Source organism: Odontesthes bonariensis, chromosome 1, assembly GCF_027942865.1.
Source record: "Odontesthes bonariensis isolate fOdoBon6 chromosome 1, fOdoBon6.hap1, whole genome shotgun sequence".
Taxonomy (NCBI): domain Eukaryota; kingdom Metazoa; phylum Chordata; class Actinopteri; order Atheriniformes; family Atherinopsidae; genus Odontesthes; species Odontesthes bonariensis.
The window spans coordinates 29,787,369-29,804,092 of NC_134506.1; the positions used below are offsets into that span (position 1 = coordinate 29,787,369).

A 16,724-nucleotide genomic window follows, 5' to 3' on the forward strand; every position below is an offset into this window, starting at 1 on the left:
TTTCAAACATTGTAACCATTCTTCAACTCAAGCTATGCAGCCATCGACTCAATTAGATGCAATTTTCTCCCACTATGTAAACTGTGTGTGTCTGTGTTCTCTGCATTTGTCTCACAAGTGTCTCTCCACTTTTGTTTTTCAGCTGTGAAGATCAGCAAACATCCAAGGCTGCGTTTTCCTCAAGCAATCAGGTAGGAAGCTATTAATGGAGACATGAGGGCACATAATGAGAGACCGGCTCGTTTGCACAGGGGCTGGATAGACTTGGGAATATCATTCCAGATGGTGCAATACGCTGCTTACGCGTGAAGGAAAACTCGCTGAAAATGTGTGATTTGGCTTCTGGTTGATTTCAAAGTGAGAAATCACACATTTGATTGATTGATTTTCTTTTTTTTTTTTTTTCCCCCAATGTTGTAGAGCTAATAGGTTTTTGACACAGACTTGTTGCAAACAAAGTTCTCTTCTGTTTTACTGCAAAGAAATGCACGTATAAATGTAGCTGGATTACATTATTTGTTGCCGATACTTTCAGGCAGTACGGAGCTGCTCTGGAGAGCATCGTGCCAGTGTCCCTGTTGTGGTAGAATTACAAGTGATTCCCGTATTGTTTGCTGCATGTTTTGTCCTGGCGTGTCTCTTTGGGACGAAGAGTGGTTACCAGCTGCCCGGGAGTCGAATGGATGCATACTGAGAGAGTTTTTTTTTCTTTTTTAGTTTTCATCCTGCAGGCTATTTGCTTTTCTCTGCTGGTGTTCTTTGTTTTGTCATTGAGTCATTCTTTTCACTTGCGTGGAATACACTACAAGCAGGGTGTTGGATCCACGTTTTATGCACTTCACATGTATAACTTGCTCCAAAACATGACACATCGGACCTGGGAGCAGCGAAAAATGAACAATCTACTTCTGCTCCATTTCTGTTGGCGGGAGTCTGTGATTAGAAGCTTGCTTTTACACTTTATCAGTTACCCCATATTCCCTTCTGTGGACACAATGGACCACGTTAATTAACTGAAGAAAATTAATAGAAGCCAATAGAATATGCATTAAATAACCTATATATATGGGCCTGTATACACATCTCTCATACAACAATGTATATTTTCAAGCCGACTCGATGTGGAGATTTCACCGAGCAATTAACTGACAACATATGTTGCCCAGCTTCTCTATAACCGCGCTCCACTCCACAAAATGGGTTTACAGTGGCTGCGTGTTTTAGTTTTCCAGCAGTTGATGAGCTTGGATGTTGATTTGCCTGACAACAAGCAGCCAGAGCTCAGCATAATCGGATCTGCTTGAAGTTCTAAGCTATGAGAAAGTAGCCGGTTAAGAAGTGGCTTTTTGTGAAAGTGGCCTTTTGTCGCTCCCGTTCCCTTTGGTTTTGACCAGCATTCAGCACTGAGTGTTTTGTTCCCACATGGTTGAGTTTTCATATCAAGGCTTGTCCCATTCATTCAATAAAACTGCATTACATTTGGAAAAAGGGGTGGATTATTATTCCTTAGGGCGCCAGAAGAACGTGGCATAACTTGTGAGAGCAAACAAGATCCGAGTATTTTAAGCTGGTTTAACCTTTTGTTTCATCTTAACTTTTCCTTGTAAGTGCCCGTCTGTTTGTCATGGCTATGATCAGCCAGTGAAATCGCAGCCTCAAACAGCTGTTCATTGTCTTCAATGTTGACAGTCTGAGCTGTTTTCTCACACAAGATTAGTCTAGTATGAGCTCAGTTTGTGTATCTGCAGTATGGCGAAACACTGAGTATGTCTCGATAGAGCATTCACGTTATATAAATCAGCGTATGTTTAGACTAACTGAAGCAGTCCTGCTGTACAAAAACGAGAAATATTTTTTAACCAGTGATATATTTCGGCAATCTTTTTTGAAATGATTTTATCTGTACGTTAACCTTTTGTGTTTTTCAGTCATGATGAATGTAACTACCTTGCATGGAGCTTTATCACAATTTAAAGATATCAGCTTTTCCTAATGATATGGCCTTAAATGGATGCAAGTCTTATCATTGTGTACCGACGTGTATAGATCTATATGGAATTAAACATCTCGCCCCTGCCTGTCTGCTCTGAAGACGGCTGAAAAAGTGTTCCAGCCTGACCGTCTTCATGGTTAGTGTACTCCTCAGCAGACTGGGACAGCACCCACTTAAAATAGGATTGTGATGAATGTAACTCGAGTATTTTTTGTGGTGTTGTGTATTTTCGACTCGCCATAAGACATTTGAGATCTCACACAAAACCAGACTTAGAATATCCTCGTGTCATATTAACCACTGTCGAGTCATTTTTGGCATTCTTGCAGAGTACCATCAGCTTCCGTCACAGCCCATCAAACACCTCGCGGTTGTTCACGCAGACTGTGACACAGACTCACTCTGGTGACTGTGCAGGCAATGACCTCATCGGACTATGACCAGATGTTGTGGAATTATTGAGTCAGAGCAACATCAGTTGGCGTCGGCGCCAAATATTCAGTCGACACACTCAGCAGGACAGACATGTGCTGGCCTGATTTAGTGATATTGTAGTATTTCCTTAAGGTTTCACTTTCTAAGAAAATTGTGTCAAAGTTCGACTGGAACAACCGATGTTTCCTTGGTTTTGCGGCCTCCAGCTGCCACTGATCAATCAGTGATATGAGGAGAGGTGCCCACAGGTTGGAGAGCTGACTCGTCCTTTGGTTTTTCTTACTGTCCCTGGGAAATGACTGGCTCCTCGCCACACCCATCATCTGTTCCACACTTTCACTGCTTCCCCTCCATTGCCAGACATTTACTGGTAATCAGTGGTCATGCCCCCCGGTGGGGGGGATTGAAGCTTTCCGTACAGCAGATGACTTACACCACTGCAGTGAGTCACCTGCTTTTAAAGGCAGAGTGACTGTAGGGTTGTGTATCCCTACTCCGTCTGGGCCAAATAGCTCTGAGCCCGGTGTCCAGAAGACCCGATTGGCCTCCTTGTCATGCATATTGACGCTGTTATGATGGGTTTGATGGTCAGATTATGCTCATCCTTACGAGTGCGCTGAACAGATGGAAGTTTGGTTCATCAACTGATTAATCCCCATATCCAAAATGCTGTCTTCTAGTTTCCTGTTGTTGTCCTTGATTGTTGTCCTAGCTGCTCATGCTGGCGTATTTATGCTCACACCACCTATTTCTGTTTGACATGTAGTCATGCTGTTGTTTCTTGTTATACTCCTTTATACATCGGTGTCAATTCTTCACCCAAAACGATTATATTGTTGAATTTATTTCTAAAAATGATCTGCAAATATGTTTTTTAGACCTACACAATTCTCCTATACAGCACTGAAATGATAGATTTCTTCATTCAGTGAGAGTTCTCAGTAATTAATGATTAAAGAGGCTAAATCTTGGTCTGACATCCAGAATCATTCCAGGTCTTGAACTAAAACATCACAAGAATCTCCCTCCATCCAATAACTTCAAAAGCAGACAAGGGCACCAAAATAATTTTACCATTAACATGGCATGGTTAATGATTCACCCTCACCTTTTTTCTGTCTTTTTTTTGGCCACTCAACTCGAAGGCTAAGGAGTTGATAAAGAGATAATCTTATGAAAGGACTTTGGTATAAAACACTAAAATTTAGAATTGCCTTACAGTGAGGCCCTTGATCTAAAACAGGATTTAAAGAAGTGTTGTGATGTTCTAAGTGACTGAAAGAATCAAGAGAAAGGGTTGCCTGAACATGAAGTCCTACTTTCAGTATAAAACGTAAGCAGCATGAGCAAAATACACTTACAGCTTTGTTATAAGAATAGTCTTCAGCATTCAGACATTCGTAAAATGTTAAATATACAGCAAGGAATATATCCTACTTCCATCCTGAGAAATATAATGGCAGATAAAGTTATTATGAATGGAATAAATGATGAGCCAGTCTGCCATTTTAGCTCAATCCCATCCTCAATCATTCTCCGAACTGTCTTGCTCCTCCTGACACCAAAGCCAGTTACTCTTAACTCCCCATGAGAAGCTCTCAATGTATTCTACATAATCTCTGTTTTGAGACCGATTGTAGTTCTGTCAGAGGTGGTGAGGAATGACACAGGACGGGCAAGTGCACCTTCAAAACAAGTGAACAGCGATCTGCACTCCCCTGCTTGGTCTGTATGTCCAGACAGAGTTGGTGTCAAACTGAGGTGAACGCCGTGCCTCTGATGCTTGCTCTTCTTCTGTCATTTGTTTCTGCTGCTGCGAAGTGCAGACGCGTTATCTTTGTTACAGTATGAGCTGTTGGATTCATGGTCTGCACATCCCCCATTATCAGGTGACATTATGAATCAGGTGACACTCCAGAGTGTAGATTTTGCTTGATAGAGCTCTTTAAGATTCACATGCAAAAGAGAGGCTAAAGAAGCAACGTCAACATTGAATTTCATTCAGGTATTTGATGGAAGCTGCCAGGACCTATGCTCTGTACTCTCAAACTAACTTTGTGTGAAGAAGCCAGGCTGTTGTAACTGGAAAAAGGTTGTGTGTGTGGATGACTAAGTTCTTGGAGCTGAGATCGAGTGTCCCTCAGTGGATATGTGTGTATTTCTGATTCTTATGTTTTGGTTGCAGTGATGACATATTTTTTGAACATCTATCATGACCAGAGGCAACAAGTAATAACCAGTGTGGAGCTGGTTGATTTGACTCGGGTAATGTTGCTAATTACAGTGTGTAAACAAAAAATTCCTGTATGATAATTCAGAGACGTGAACGCTCTGTTTTCCAGGCCTCTGCTTTAATCCATATGCTCCCAAGCCAGCCAGAGTTGCTTTGACACTAGGCATATTTTTAGTTTGGACAAAATGCTTCCCTGAGTCAACTATCTACTAAAGTATGTAGATATCTCTTTTTATGTGAACACAGATGCCTTCAGTTATTAATATATGGATTATTGAATTATTTAATCAAGTCATCAGAGGTTGTGGGTCTGCAAAATCTATCTGAACTGAAAGTATGTCTTAGCCACATCTCTATGGGCAATGAAAGCTGGGTCATCCCACCTTGAACAAAATTAATTTGTCAGTAGTGTCTTGTTGTGGCCTGAATACTGCTTCGGCTCCTCCTGTAAAAGTTGAGTAATTTGCCTTTTTCAGATGGTTGAATCCGCAAATAAATGAGACAACAGTTATTGGCGGAATTCCCGTGTTTCCAGTTCTTGTATAAAGAAAAAAAGAACGGATTAGGCAGGCCACAACCAACCTCTGTAACCATGGCAACCTGTATTTGAACACATCCTTGAGTAGCTTTAGAGTAGAGCTGAAAAACCGTATTCCAAATGGAAAAACAAAAGATGCAGCCTTTAAGGGAAAAGTGTGATGTGGGAGTAGGTGAGAGCTGTAATGCAAGAATAACTGAGTAGTGGTTTATAAGTGCAGTCCAATGTAGCCGCTCAGGTGCCCACAGATCACAGATGTCTTTGATCGTCTTCAATAAATGTGGCTTGTGAATGCGTTTGAAATGGATTGTCATGCGGTTAACGAGCTGAATTGATCCGTCTCCACTGCTCGCAACTTTCATTCTTGGAAACCTTCGTCTGAGCTTGTTCTGTATTTCCATCAGTTTTTGTCCTCTTCACGGGGACATTTAGACAGACAAGAAAATGACAATGAATTGCCGTGTTTACTGTGTGACTCTCTATATTATGTTGAATGAGACATTCCCAACAGGCCTTTGAATAGATTTGTGTGGCCGTTTGCCTCTCGGCATGGAACTCGACACCTGCATTGGAGCCGCTGCCGACAGAGATGCATCACCTGCCTGCCTCTGCTATTTGCCAAGCTCTCTCCCCCTCTAGCACACAAATACACCTGCGTGCAAATGCAAAAACACACACACAGGGAAAAAAGACGTGTAGTTTCGGTCACTTTTAACGTGTGCACTGTGTCACCTGACTTCGCCACCAGCCAGGTGGGTAATTACGCAAACAGGCTCCGTTTCTCACACGTAGCTTTCTTTTCACGGGAAGGCGTTGTGAAGGCCTACTGTGGTTTAAATGAAGGATTAAATGTCCCAAATGTCTTTGTTTACTCTCGGTCATAATGGAGTGCATTTCAACTAAGGATTTTTTTTTTTTTTTTTTTTTTTTTAAAGTTTATGACAAGTGGGAAGTTGAGGTTCTAATCCGATTCCTAGTATACATATCAGAAACAGACGTCTGGCATCCAGGCAGCCTTGCTTCATGAATGAATGAAACATTTTAAATAATAAATAATGGTAGATAAAACCATTTAGATAAACTATCACTGATAGCTGGGAGCACAATTTGTCGACTAAATCACATTGACTGTTTGAAGCCTTTGGGTTTTAGTGATTGTTTATAGGCTGTATTTTTTTATTAAGAGATGAGAAATGTCACGACATGACAGCAGCTTAGGCAACATGTGCATCTTGTTACTCTTTTAAACCACAGCAGCCAGTTCTTGGTTTTTCGTTACATCTTAGAACTATGAAAATAATTGTTTCATGTTCAAAAATAATTCACAGTTTATGACATGGAATCAAAATAAAATGGGAACATCACCAGGTTAACAATAAATTCCAGCGAGGCAGTCGAAATAAAGTGTTTCTTTTGTGGGCTACAAATTTTCTCCTCATTTAGTTTTGTTTGATTTTGTTGGCCAGGAGTCGCTGTACGTGAAGCATATGATACCAGGCCTTTAGTGGTGCAGCAAAAAGAGAAAAAAACAAACCAAGCCAAATTCACTGACGTAACACATCCATTGACACATACATTGATCACCCATCACATCAGTTAGAACGAATATGTATATGAATAATGTGTTTTCCACCGACCCCCTGTCCACTGGCACCCTTATGAGCCTTCCAGAGAGCGATGACCTCATTCTGAACTGTGCCGAGTCGGTGTTGAGTGACTCAGGCTTTCTGCTTTAGATTAATTTGATATATTTCCGATGAGTTGTCAGAGAGAACATTGGACGACATGTTTACATTGTCATGAGTATGACGACGGCCAAAGCAACCGGTAAAAATGGATATGCTGTGAGCTAAGGTCATTCAGAGGAAAAGGTTTTGCTTTCTCCAGACGTGCGCGTAAACTGTTTGATGAATCATCGTGGAACAATAGACGGGACTTCCAACCTTATGTCTACGTGGGTGGATGGATGTGCTTTTGAAAAACACACTGAGCAAATATATTCAGACACTTGAAAGGCCAATAGTCATTAAGAGCAATAGAACAGGCCAGAAAGCTGTCAGCCGTGGGGAGGGTGCTTCTAATGAGCAATAATCTGAATTTAAAGATTTCAGAGTTTCTTTCTCTTTTTAGCAGCTAAAATCAACACACGTTCAAAAGCACATGGAATTGATTAAACTCAACTGACTGATGGTGAATGTTTTTTAGGCTGACGTCATCGCAGTAATTTGCAGGGGTGTAAGGCCAGCTTTCCACCAGGAATGTGGCATGTGCGTGATGTGCTCTCCACTGAACTGCTGCGTTGCGGCTGTGCGCGTGTTTCCACACCATCGACCCCTCCTCTGTGCCACACTAACCGCGTTTAGCTGTTTTTAAGCACAGGATGCTTCTGGTAATGGCCATGATAGTTTTTACGCCTTGAGAACAGTTAGTCGAACTGAAAAAGTGAAAACTGAAAGTCATTCATTTTCATCATCGGTCATCATTAAAACTGGTAAGCTGTATTTTCAACATCTATGAAAAGTTTCTCACAGACTGAAACTATAGTCAAAAGTGCATTTTTAGTCTGTAAGATGACAAACAAATGTTTTTAGCTTGTGTTTTCTTGAACTGCTTCCATTATGCTTACCTTATGTGGAAAAAAAAAATAGGCCTGAGGGCGGCAGCACAGCTTTAGCCAGCGCTCAGATATGGATGCTCTCATCTGTTAACACAGGAGCCAAACTGATGAAACTCATCACATCAGGCAAATAAATTTAGGATTGTGTATTTGTGTTCCAAGAACTCTTGCCAAACGTATGGGAGGACTTGTGATCAAACTCTTTGGTTAATTCGCACTCTAAAAAGAAGTGATCTTTGGAAACCTAAACATTAATGCATTCATCTAACTGTGCTGCCAGACAGGTATTTTAATGTTTAGAAAATTTAGCAATGAAACCGATTAGTGATGTGTAACTGTTTTGATGACATTAAAATAATTCTATCATGATTCCTACTATGTTTTTTTTTTTTTCTTTAAATTTTTTTCTTTTCCAACAGCCCTTAACACTCCTGAACAATCATCATTACTGCTGCAGACTTTTCTCCTCGTGCGGCTGCTTCAGCCTCAATAATTTGCTAATTAACATGGATTCTCCTATGATAACTTAGCTGAACCTACTCAGGATGATAACGTTGAGGCCTTACAAAGCGTGCATTACTTTTTACTCAATTTAATGGATGAAGCATAAAACTCATGCTTCTGGAGCACATTAGTCCTCGGGCAGATTGAAAGCCTTTTTTTGTTGTTTTTTGCTTTTGTTTTTTACATTTTGTCAGTGGAAATGCCTTCATTAAAACCTTTCACCTTTGTGGGTTTTTTTGTTTGTTTTTTGTTTGTGTTTTGCAGCAATTGAAAATGCATTTAGAGTTTCCAGCGGCCCTCGTTCTTACTGAATCCCCTGCGGTGATGTACTCTGTGGAACGAAAGCCACTCTCATATGTTTCATTGTGCTTTACATGTTGTCGTTTTGCGTAGACAAAGTTGTGTTGCTTCAGGTCAGGCCATGTTAGAGTTTGCCCAGTTTGACCATCGTGCCACATTAGGTCTATCAACATGCCCTTGCCAAATACCGTAAAGGTTCCCTGATTCAGAACTCCAGCATGATTGGCCTTTTGCAACGTATGAGCTGTTCTATTATTGGATTAGAGGCCATGTTATTTAATAGTGACTGGGCTTTTCCAGCAGCCGCTGCTCTGCCTCGTTGATCAATTGAACAACAGCTTTTCAGTTTTAAAATTCAGGGGCTGCTGCCATGACTGGCACAGACTTGGAGTCGCTGCTTTGTGAAGCCCTCTGAGCAGTGCCGATGCAGAATCTGGCTCGTTCTGATTCCTCTAGAATCCCATAGACTCTAATTCAGAAGTGGGATTTGAAGATTTCCCCGACTTGGGCCTCTATCAGAGATTCCCAGCATACCCTCACTCTTCTGCTGCTAACAAGCTCCCAGTAGGATGTCATCAACTTGGAGATTGCCCACGCGTCCTCCGACTCGTGGATTGGACTCGATTTCTAAACATATAATGTGAGAGCTGGTGTCCATGTTCAGTGACACGTCATTAAACTGGAGCTCAGTTCACTCCAAACTGTCAGTGGAATGGCATGACTTTCTCCTGCCACCGTTGTAGATCACATGAAAAATGTTGCTTATAGCAGTGGTATAGCCGATTGTTCTCTATTATGTGAATCTGCTGTAGATCAAAACAGTGTAGGTGTAGCTGTTGCAGTTGGGTTTAAAATCAGGAGGGGGGTGGAAGCTTTGTGCTTGTGTATCAGTGTGGGAGTGTAAACTTCTTCGTATTTGTTCATTATTCTTCCATCGATTCTTGATTCGATAGGTTCAGTTTGAGGCCAGCTGCTCATCTTTTTTCCTTGTTGAGGTGCTTACTTTATTCATTTTAGACGTATTGTAAAGGCTTCCCCCTGTTTTGTCTTGCAGGGGTGAGCATTAATGATTTGGAGAAAGTCGGCGTGGTTTGTGAATAAAGTGGAAAGATAAAGCTGCAGACTGACAGCACCCTGTTGCAGCAGGTGGGTGAATTGCACAGTCACAGAAAGCAGGCAGGTAAAGCAATAGATAAATGAAGAATCATGCCGGCAAACAGATGGGCCTGCTTAGAGGGATTCACCAGCATGGAGAGAGATGACAAGTGTGATACAGCAGACTGCTGTTAGCAATGACTGAAAATGCAGCCCTCTTTTGTCTTGTCGAGTGCAGCTCAAGTTACACGGTGTGTGCAAGCTTGCTTTTTCTTCCAGGCAGTGGACGCTGGTAAATGCAAGTGCTAAAACACGTGCTTTTATTTTTCTTTGCCGGTAATTGTATCTACTGATAAGTCTCAATTGACCTCAATAAGCTGTTTAGCTTGTTTTGTTGTCCGCTCGATGCGGATTGGAAGCAGCTCATGGACTGTAGGAGTGAGTAGATTGAGTTAAATTCATGGTTTCCACATGACAAAGCATAATGACTTTGGGTGATCCCCTGACTTCTTCCTTGAGAGCCACTATGAGGTTCACATTTTTCCCTTTAAGTAAAGAATCTGAACAACCATTTGACTGATTACTCTTGAATTTGGTGCTCCCTTTTGTAATCCCAAGAGGGTGGGTTTAAACAGCTTTGTTTCTGGGGTCATTAGATGATTGAGAAAAAGGTGTGTTTTTGTTCAGTGCTGTGGTTTACAGCTGTACACATCCAGAATGTACATTTCTAATGACTCAAGCTGTACTTGGTGTTTACCAGCACATTTGATCTCTGAAAATCCTTCCACATCGTAGAGAATGAAAAATGTATGACGGGACGCTTTGGTTGTAATCCGGGTTCGGTGGAGACTCCACTTTGTCCTAGGGCAGAATGGAGAGATTTACCCTCAATTTTCAGGGGTTTTAACAGAGCTTCATGCTCCTAATTGAGCTCCTGATTTGTTTAGCCGCGTAAAAAGTTGAAAGCTGAAGATTCGGCTGTCTTTGCTTTTGAAAACTAGCTGGTCATTGTTTGCGTGCAATGAAATGAATTTCGATTACAAAGCGGATTCACGTCTTACAGAGACTTAAAGGAGTTTAAGGAAGGATAAATCAACCACAGTGTGAGATAAGCAATTTCCATATTACTGCTATAGAGGATTTAGTTTGAGATTTAGTTTCTTTTTTTTTCTTTTTCCCTCATTGTCTTTTCCCTTTAAGATTGACCTTGATTTTACTCCCTTTTCTTATTCATTGGAGCCCTGGACAGTCTTTGTCACTGCTGTGCAAACACCTGTATGTGACTGAGTGTACTGAGTGGAATGGAAACTCTGCAGCTTGGTTTAAGTAGAGTTTGAACAGCTCTGGCTATTTTTAGAAGTAACATTTTTTTCTTTAGACATAAAAAAAAACCTTAAACATTTTCCCCAAAGATGATGGTAACTTGAATACCATGGAAGTTATGTGTCAATTTAACATCTTTATATGTACATTAGCTTTAAACGTGAGTTTGTTTGCTGATGACTCTAAACTGGATTGAGCTGATGTGGATGGATGGGTGTAAATATTTGTTGTGTACACTGACACACACAGTACATGTTCATTTAGAACATACAGTTGGACTTTTTGTGCTTTTGTTCGGACTTTAGAGCTTCTTTGTTCAGTCAACTGACATCTAATCAATTATTATGTTCAATGTGGGGTCTGCTAGGTGTGGGAGATTACATTTACAAGGAGACGGGGGGAACCAAACCTACAGGTGGTTCCACTGGTAATGATGTTATCTTCTTCTGCCGTCATCATTTCTCCTTATCTGTGTGTGTTTTCCTGCTGTTTGTCTGGCCATTCTTCAGCCATGTAAAGGCTGATGCTGCAGCGATTACAGTGTTAAAAGGGAACATTAGATTATGTCTGGGATGTTGCACAGTATGTTTGCAGAGGAGGACAAATGCAAAGGTAGAAAGCAGAAGGCTGAAACTTCAGCAAGTGATCAAATCACAACAGATGAAAGGAGGGAAAGATGATAACCATGACTCTGAAACAGATGCCGCAGATGCTTTGTGAATACAGAATTCGTAGAATTTCAAGAATGTCTCCATTTACTTGCAAAAAAAAAAACCTTGGGACACTTCTCCTCTTTTTCAAACACCATGTTCAGCATTCTGAAGCCGAGAGAGATATGTTTGCAGGCTGGCTAATCTGTGCTGATTAGGGAGGCATCCGCAGAATAACACTCATATCTTTTTTTTTAAGGACGGTGGTTGTCTTTAAAGCAGTGTCATGCTTTGACAATTTGGGCGAGAGATGGTTGTTAGTGTTTGGATTCAGTCCAGCAACTATCAACTGTAAGTTAAGAGACGTGAGTTACTGAGGCAGAGCCCAACGCAATAAGAGACAAATATATAGCAGGCATGCTACGTTTGTTTGACCTGTTAATGTTGCATTGAAAAAGTGGGACAGAATGACGTTGTAGCAGTTTAATACGTGACAGTGAAAAATCTTCTTGAGTAAAAGATGACCTGGTTTCCAAAAGGCACACAGCTGAAGCTCGTACACAGCTTTCATTTTCTTTTCTTTTTTTTGTTCACTTTTTTAGATTTTGGGAAATAACAAAAAGGGCCCATAAATAGATAAATCTGACCTCGCTGCAAATTTTGAAAAGCAAGTTTGATCTTTTTCTAACTTTTCCCATCAAAAGATTTTCATGGCCAAACATGTGCATGCCACGGCGCCCTTTATTGTATTATTCACCAGTCTCGGCTTCAGGATACAGCAGTGGAGTGTCAACATGGTGAGCCAGAGAAACACCTTCTCCCCTGCGTGTGAACAAATCTCACATAGGAACTAGATTCTGAGCGTATGAAACGGGGTCATGAGCCAGCAGGGCAGAGCAGAGAGGCTCCCTGTGAACGTCAGCAGTGGCCTGGTCCGACCTTTGACCCCCCCCTGTCACAGAGCAGCTCTGTGTTCCCATTGGTCCCAGGCAGGATGTGCTCTGTGGGGGACGTTGCAGCCCTTTTCTTTATTCTGCCTTCATTTACTTTGGAGTCGCAGCAGTACTGAATCTGAAAATATACATTTCTGTATTGTAAGGATTCTTCAGCAGACATTCAAATGTGTTATTCATCTTTTCTGTGACAATTTGATCGTGTGCTCTGCTACTGCACAAGGAAATTTAATGACGTAGTTGCAGCTCCGAACTGAATCCGTTTGCTGACATGATATAGAGTCTGCTGTAATTTTCAGTTATATAGGAGTTGTGTTTACTTTATCTGATCTGAATGGCTCTTTGCTTTCTGAGTGCAACTTTACCTCTTTTGCACAGAATATTTTGGGACTTCTTCTTCGTCCCCATCAGGGACAAGATGGGCCATTTTCAAAAAGTGACAAATTTGTTGTCAGTTCTTTTGTTTTATGAAGCATAACAATGGCCTGACTGTGCACAGATTAGCACTTTCTTCACGTTCATAAAATTTAATTGTTTGCGGCATTGCGAGAGCAGGAATTTATTATTTGTTTTTATCCGAGTGTGCGTGTGTTGTAACAAGAACACACAGATGGTTGGAGTGGAACCCATGTTAAGGCTTTGCTTTCTTAATCGTGAAAATGAAAAGATGTTCGATCGAGCACGGTGGTGATGCCACTGTGGATTCGTGTTACTTTTTAGGGCATCTCCCGTTTGCAAGAGACTTGTGTGCCAGTGTAAGCAGTGCCACCCTCTCTGTGACACATTCTTCTCCCGCAACATCTGCCTCATCGCTCTCAGTCGGTGAGTTTCACTCCTGTGCTCGGGTTTTAGACCTCCCGGGCTGGTGCAGTGTGATCAAATCCAACTCGTCTTTTCCGCGTTTGTTTTGTCACAGGTGCAGCCCCTGCCCACACCACCCGCCAAGATGGTGGCGTTGTCGCTGAAAATCTGCGTGCGTCAATGCAACGTCGTGAAGACTATGCAGTTTGAGCCTTCCACAGCCGTCTACGACGCCTGCAGGATCATCAGAGAGAGGGTGCCGGAGGCCCAAACTGGACAGGGTGAGAAGTGGGATATGGCTCGTATAGATCAGCCCATCGGCTGATTGATAACGAAACCTGAAGTGGTGAAGTGTCATCTTCATCAGACAATTTCTTTCTCTAAACTCACAAGTCCTGTGTTGGCTTGGTTATATATTTAAAAAAAAAATAAAATAAAAATCAGCTGTAGAAGATGATCAGAAGCCTTTGAGTAGGCGTTCCATGCCTTTTTCACTAAAAATAAGTTTCTTTTTCTTTTTAAAACTCTTTCTAGAGTTCTTTCCTGATGACATAATCTCCCAAACTACTACTTGTATTAGGTTACATAATAGTTTTGTCTTTCAGGACCGACAACGTGCCTGTGATTAGTCAATCACGGAGTCTAAATTTCTTTTTGTGACCTTGGTGTCAGCAGGTTAGACTTTAATCAGTCATAGCGTTACATTTTTGACGAGTGGCAGGTCAGACTTACCCGTTCCACAAGACTGCACTCGAGTCATTCCTGTTGTCTGTTGTCTGCTTTTATGACGGCAAGTGCTAGAAAAGTTGTCAGCGACTCATAAATAATATGTGACCTTCCTTCTTGTGGAGCGCTTTCTTAGATGCTGTCTTGATTATCATCTAACGACATGGCAAGCCACAAGGGACAAAATGAGAAACTGCTGTGTCGGATGTTCAGTTTTGTTCTCTGTGTGCTTACCAAGATCATTATGGAGCTGGTGTCATGCAGTTTGATGCTGAAAATAAGGATAATTTCTGTCTCATTAAATGTCTAAACTGCTGATGTTTCTCCTCTCTGCTCCAGCATCAGACTACGGCCTGTTTCTGTCTGATGAAGACCCAAGAAAAGGCATCTGGTTGGAGTCTGGAAGAACACTGGATTATTACATGCTACGCAATGGGGTAAACGCATCAATCTGTTTAACCTACAAACACATACAGTAAGACTATGAATAAGTGTTTCCATGGAGTGAATACTTGGGCTGAGCGGTGACTTGGAAAGACTTAAGGTAAAACACTTGAAGAAAATTACGAAACGCACACATAGCTTTCTTGGGAGCAATGTGTGAATAACATCAACCTTGACAATCTCATCGACAGAGCACATCAGAATTCAGTGTGCATACACCAACACTCCTCACGTCTCATGTGTGGTTGTCTTGGTTTGCATATTTGAACATCTATGTGCTTTATTGACGGATCAAAAACGAAGGAATGATCAAATAGATCAGCATGGTGCTTGTTAACGCAGCATATTTAATTTGTTCATTTCAATCAGGGAAACAAAACTTTATAAACCCACCAGAGAGAAATTAAAACTTGGCGGCTTCTCAGACGCAAAGACTGTAAGATGAAACTGGATGTCAAGACAATTTGGACGTTCAAAGCAGCTTTCAAACGTGAGCTTTAAAAAAAGTGCTCCGGCCAGCTGCTTTAGGCTCGCCAGCTTGTTTTAAAGACTCTGATCTCTGCTGCCAAGGACCTGACTGAATCTGAATCTGTTCAGCAGAGCAGCACGGCCTCTCAGTGCATTTGTAGTGGTGGTGATGCTTTTCTAAATGCTTTCCCTTTCTTCAAGTCCACCAAAGGCATCTCAGGTAGAAGGCATGACTGCGACCAATTATTCCGAGACAAATCTCACCTCATTTTTTTTGATTGGAAGGGAAGCAGCAGGCTGTGATAGGCAGCCGTTAAATAAGGTTTTCTGGCACGTGTTCTCCTTTTTCTCCAGCAACCTGGATGCATTTGATCATTTTCTCAACAGCTGCTTTCAGTCCTCTCTCTCTCTGTCCCCTTTTCCCTCTTAAATTTTATTCCTGAGTTCTTCTAAGTGTTTTTATTTTTATTTTTTAATAAACGGTTTCTGCAATGTTCTATTTTGTCCATCTTGTGTGTTTTGAGCAGGATATTCTTGAATACAAAAAGAAGCAAAGGCCACAGAAAATCAAAATGTTGGATGGGGCTGTAAAAACAATCATGGTGGACGACTCCAAAACAGTGGGCGAGCTGCTTGTGACCATATGCAGCAGAATAGGTACATCGTATTATTGACTTTTTTATATATATATATTTATATATATTTTAAGTGTTTAACATCCTTCAAAAAGCCCTGTTACAGACCTACACAATTTAAGAGACTGTACAGCAAAAAAATGCTCGTAAAGCTTAAATAATTGAGTCAAACCGATGCAATGAAACAAACCTGCCTGACTTTCATCAGAATGATCTATTCCCGCTTTTGATCCCAGGCATCACAAACTACGAGGAGTACTCTCTGATCCAGGAGACGGTGGAGGAGAAAAAGGAGGATGGGATGGGTACACTGAAGAAAGACAGGACGCTGCTGCGTGATGAGAGGAAGATGGAGAAGCTGAAAGCCAAACTACACACAGATGATGACTGTGAGTTCAGGAAAGAACAGCCGATTTGCATGAACGCACACACACACACACACACACACACACACACACACATAATTAATATATACACACAAACATTTAATCCCAGTACACAGTGACCGTAGTCCATTTTTTTTTTTTTTTACAGATCTACAGGTCTTTACAGGTCTGTAATATTTGCCATGTTTCACTGGAATTTGGGAGTATTAGATCTAGACTTGAGGTCTGAGCCCATTTTTCCTTTCCATTCCAAATAGAACCCTGTAAAGCCCACACTGTTCAATGCAGTGAGCACAGAAAAAATAGATAGAGTAGTAATTGGAAAAAAAAAACACTTGTGAGTGGAGTGGATGCGAGATACAGTTCAAGTCACAGAAACAAGTGTGCCCTCTTAGAGATATGATTTGATGTTGTGCTTTCAGTGAACTGGCTGGACCACAGCAGAACGTTCAGAGAGCAGGGGGTGGAGGAGAGCGAGACTCTCCTGCTCAGACGCAAGTTCTTCTACTCGGACCAGAATGTGGATTCCCGTGACCCGGTTCAACTCAACTTGCTTTACGTGCAGGTCTGGCCCTCGTCTTAACCCAGCATTACAGTTTATGTGGCTGCTCCTCTACCTAATC

The 16,724-nt window shown here is 41.5% G+C and overlaps 1 protein-coding gene across 2 annotated transcripts in view; it reads left to right on the forward strand.

Moving 5' to 3' along the window:
- Positions 1–16,724, forward strand: part of LOC142378781 (talin-2) — an 81,903-nt gene that overhangs the window by 20,097 nt on the left and 45,082 nt on the right. The window contains exons 2-7 of one of the 2 annotated variants that reach the window (XM_075463664.1): positions 143–191; positions 13,558–13,723; positions 14,508–14,605; positions 15,608–15,737; positions 15,952–16,104; positions 16,524–16,666. In XM_075463664.1, the coding sequence (XP_075319779.1) occupies positions 13,588–13,723; positions 14,508–14,605; positions 15,608–15,737; positions 15,952–16,104; positions 16,524–16,666 (660 nt within the window). In that variant the 5' untranslated portion in view covers positions 143–191; positions 13,558–13,587. Of the gene's footprint in view, positions 1–142; positions 192–9,677; positions 9,767–13,557; positions 13,724–14,507; positions 14,606–15,607; positions 15,738–15,951; positions 16,105–16,523; positions 16,667–16,724 lie in introns of those variants that run through there. The other variant, XM_075463673.1, reaches the window with a different exon arrangement.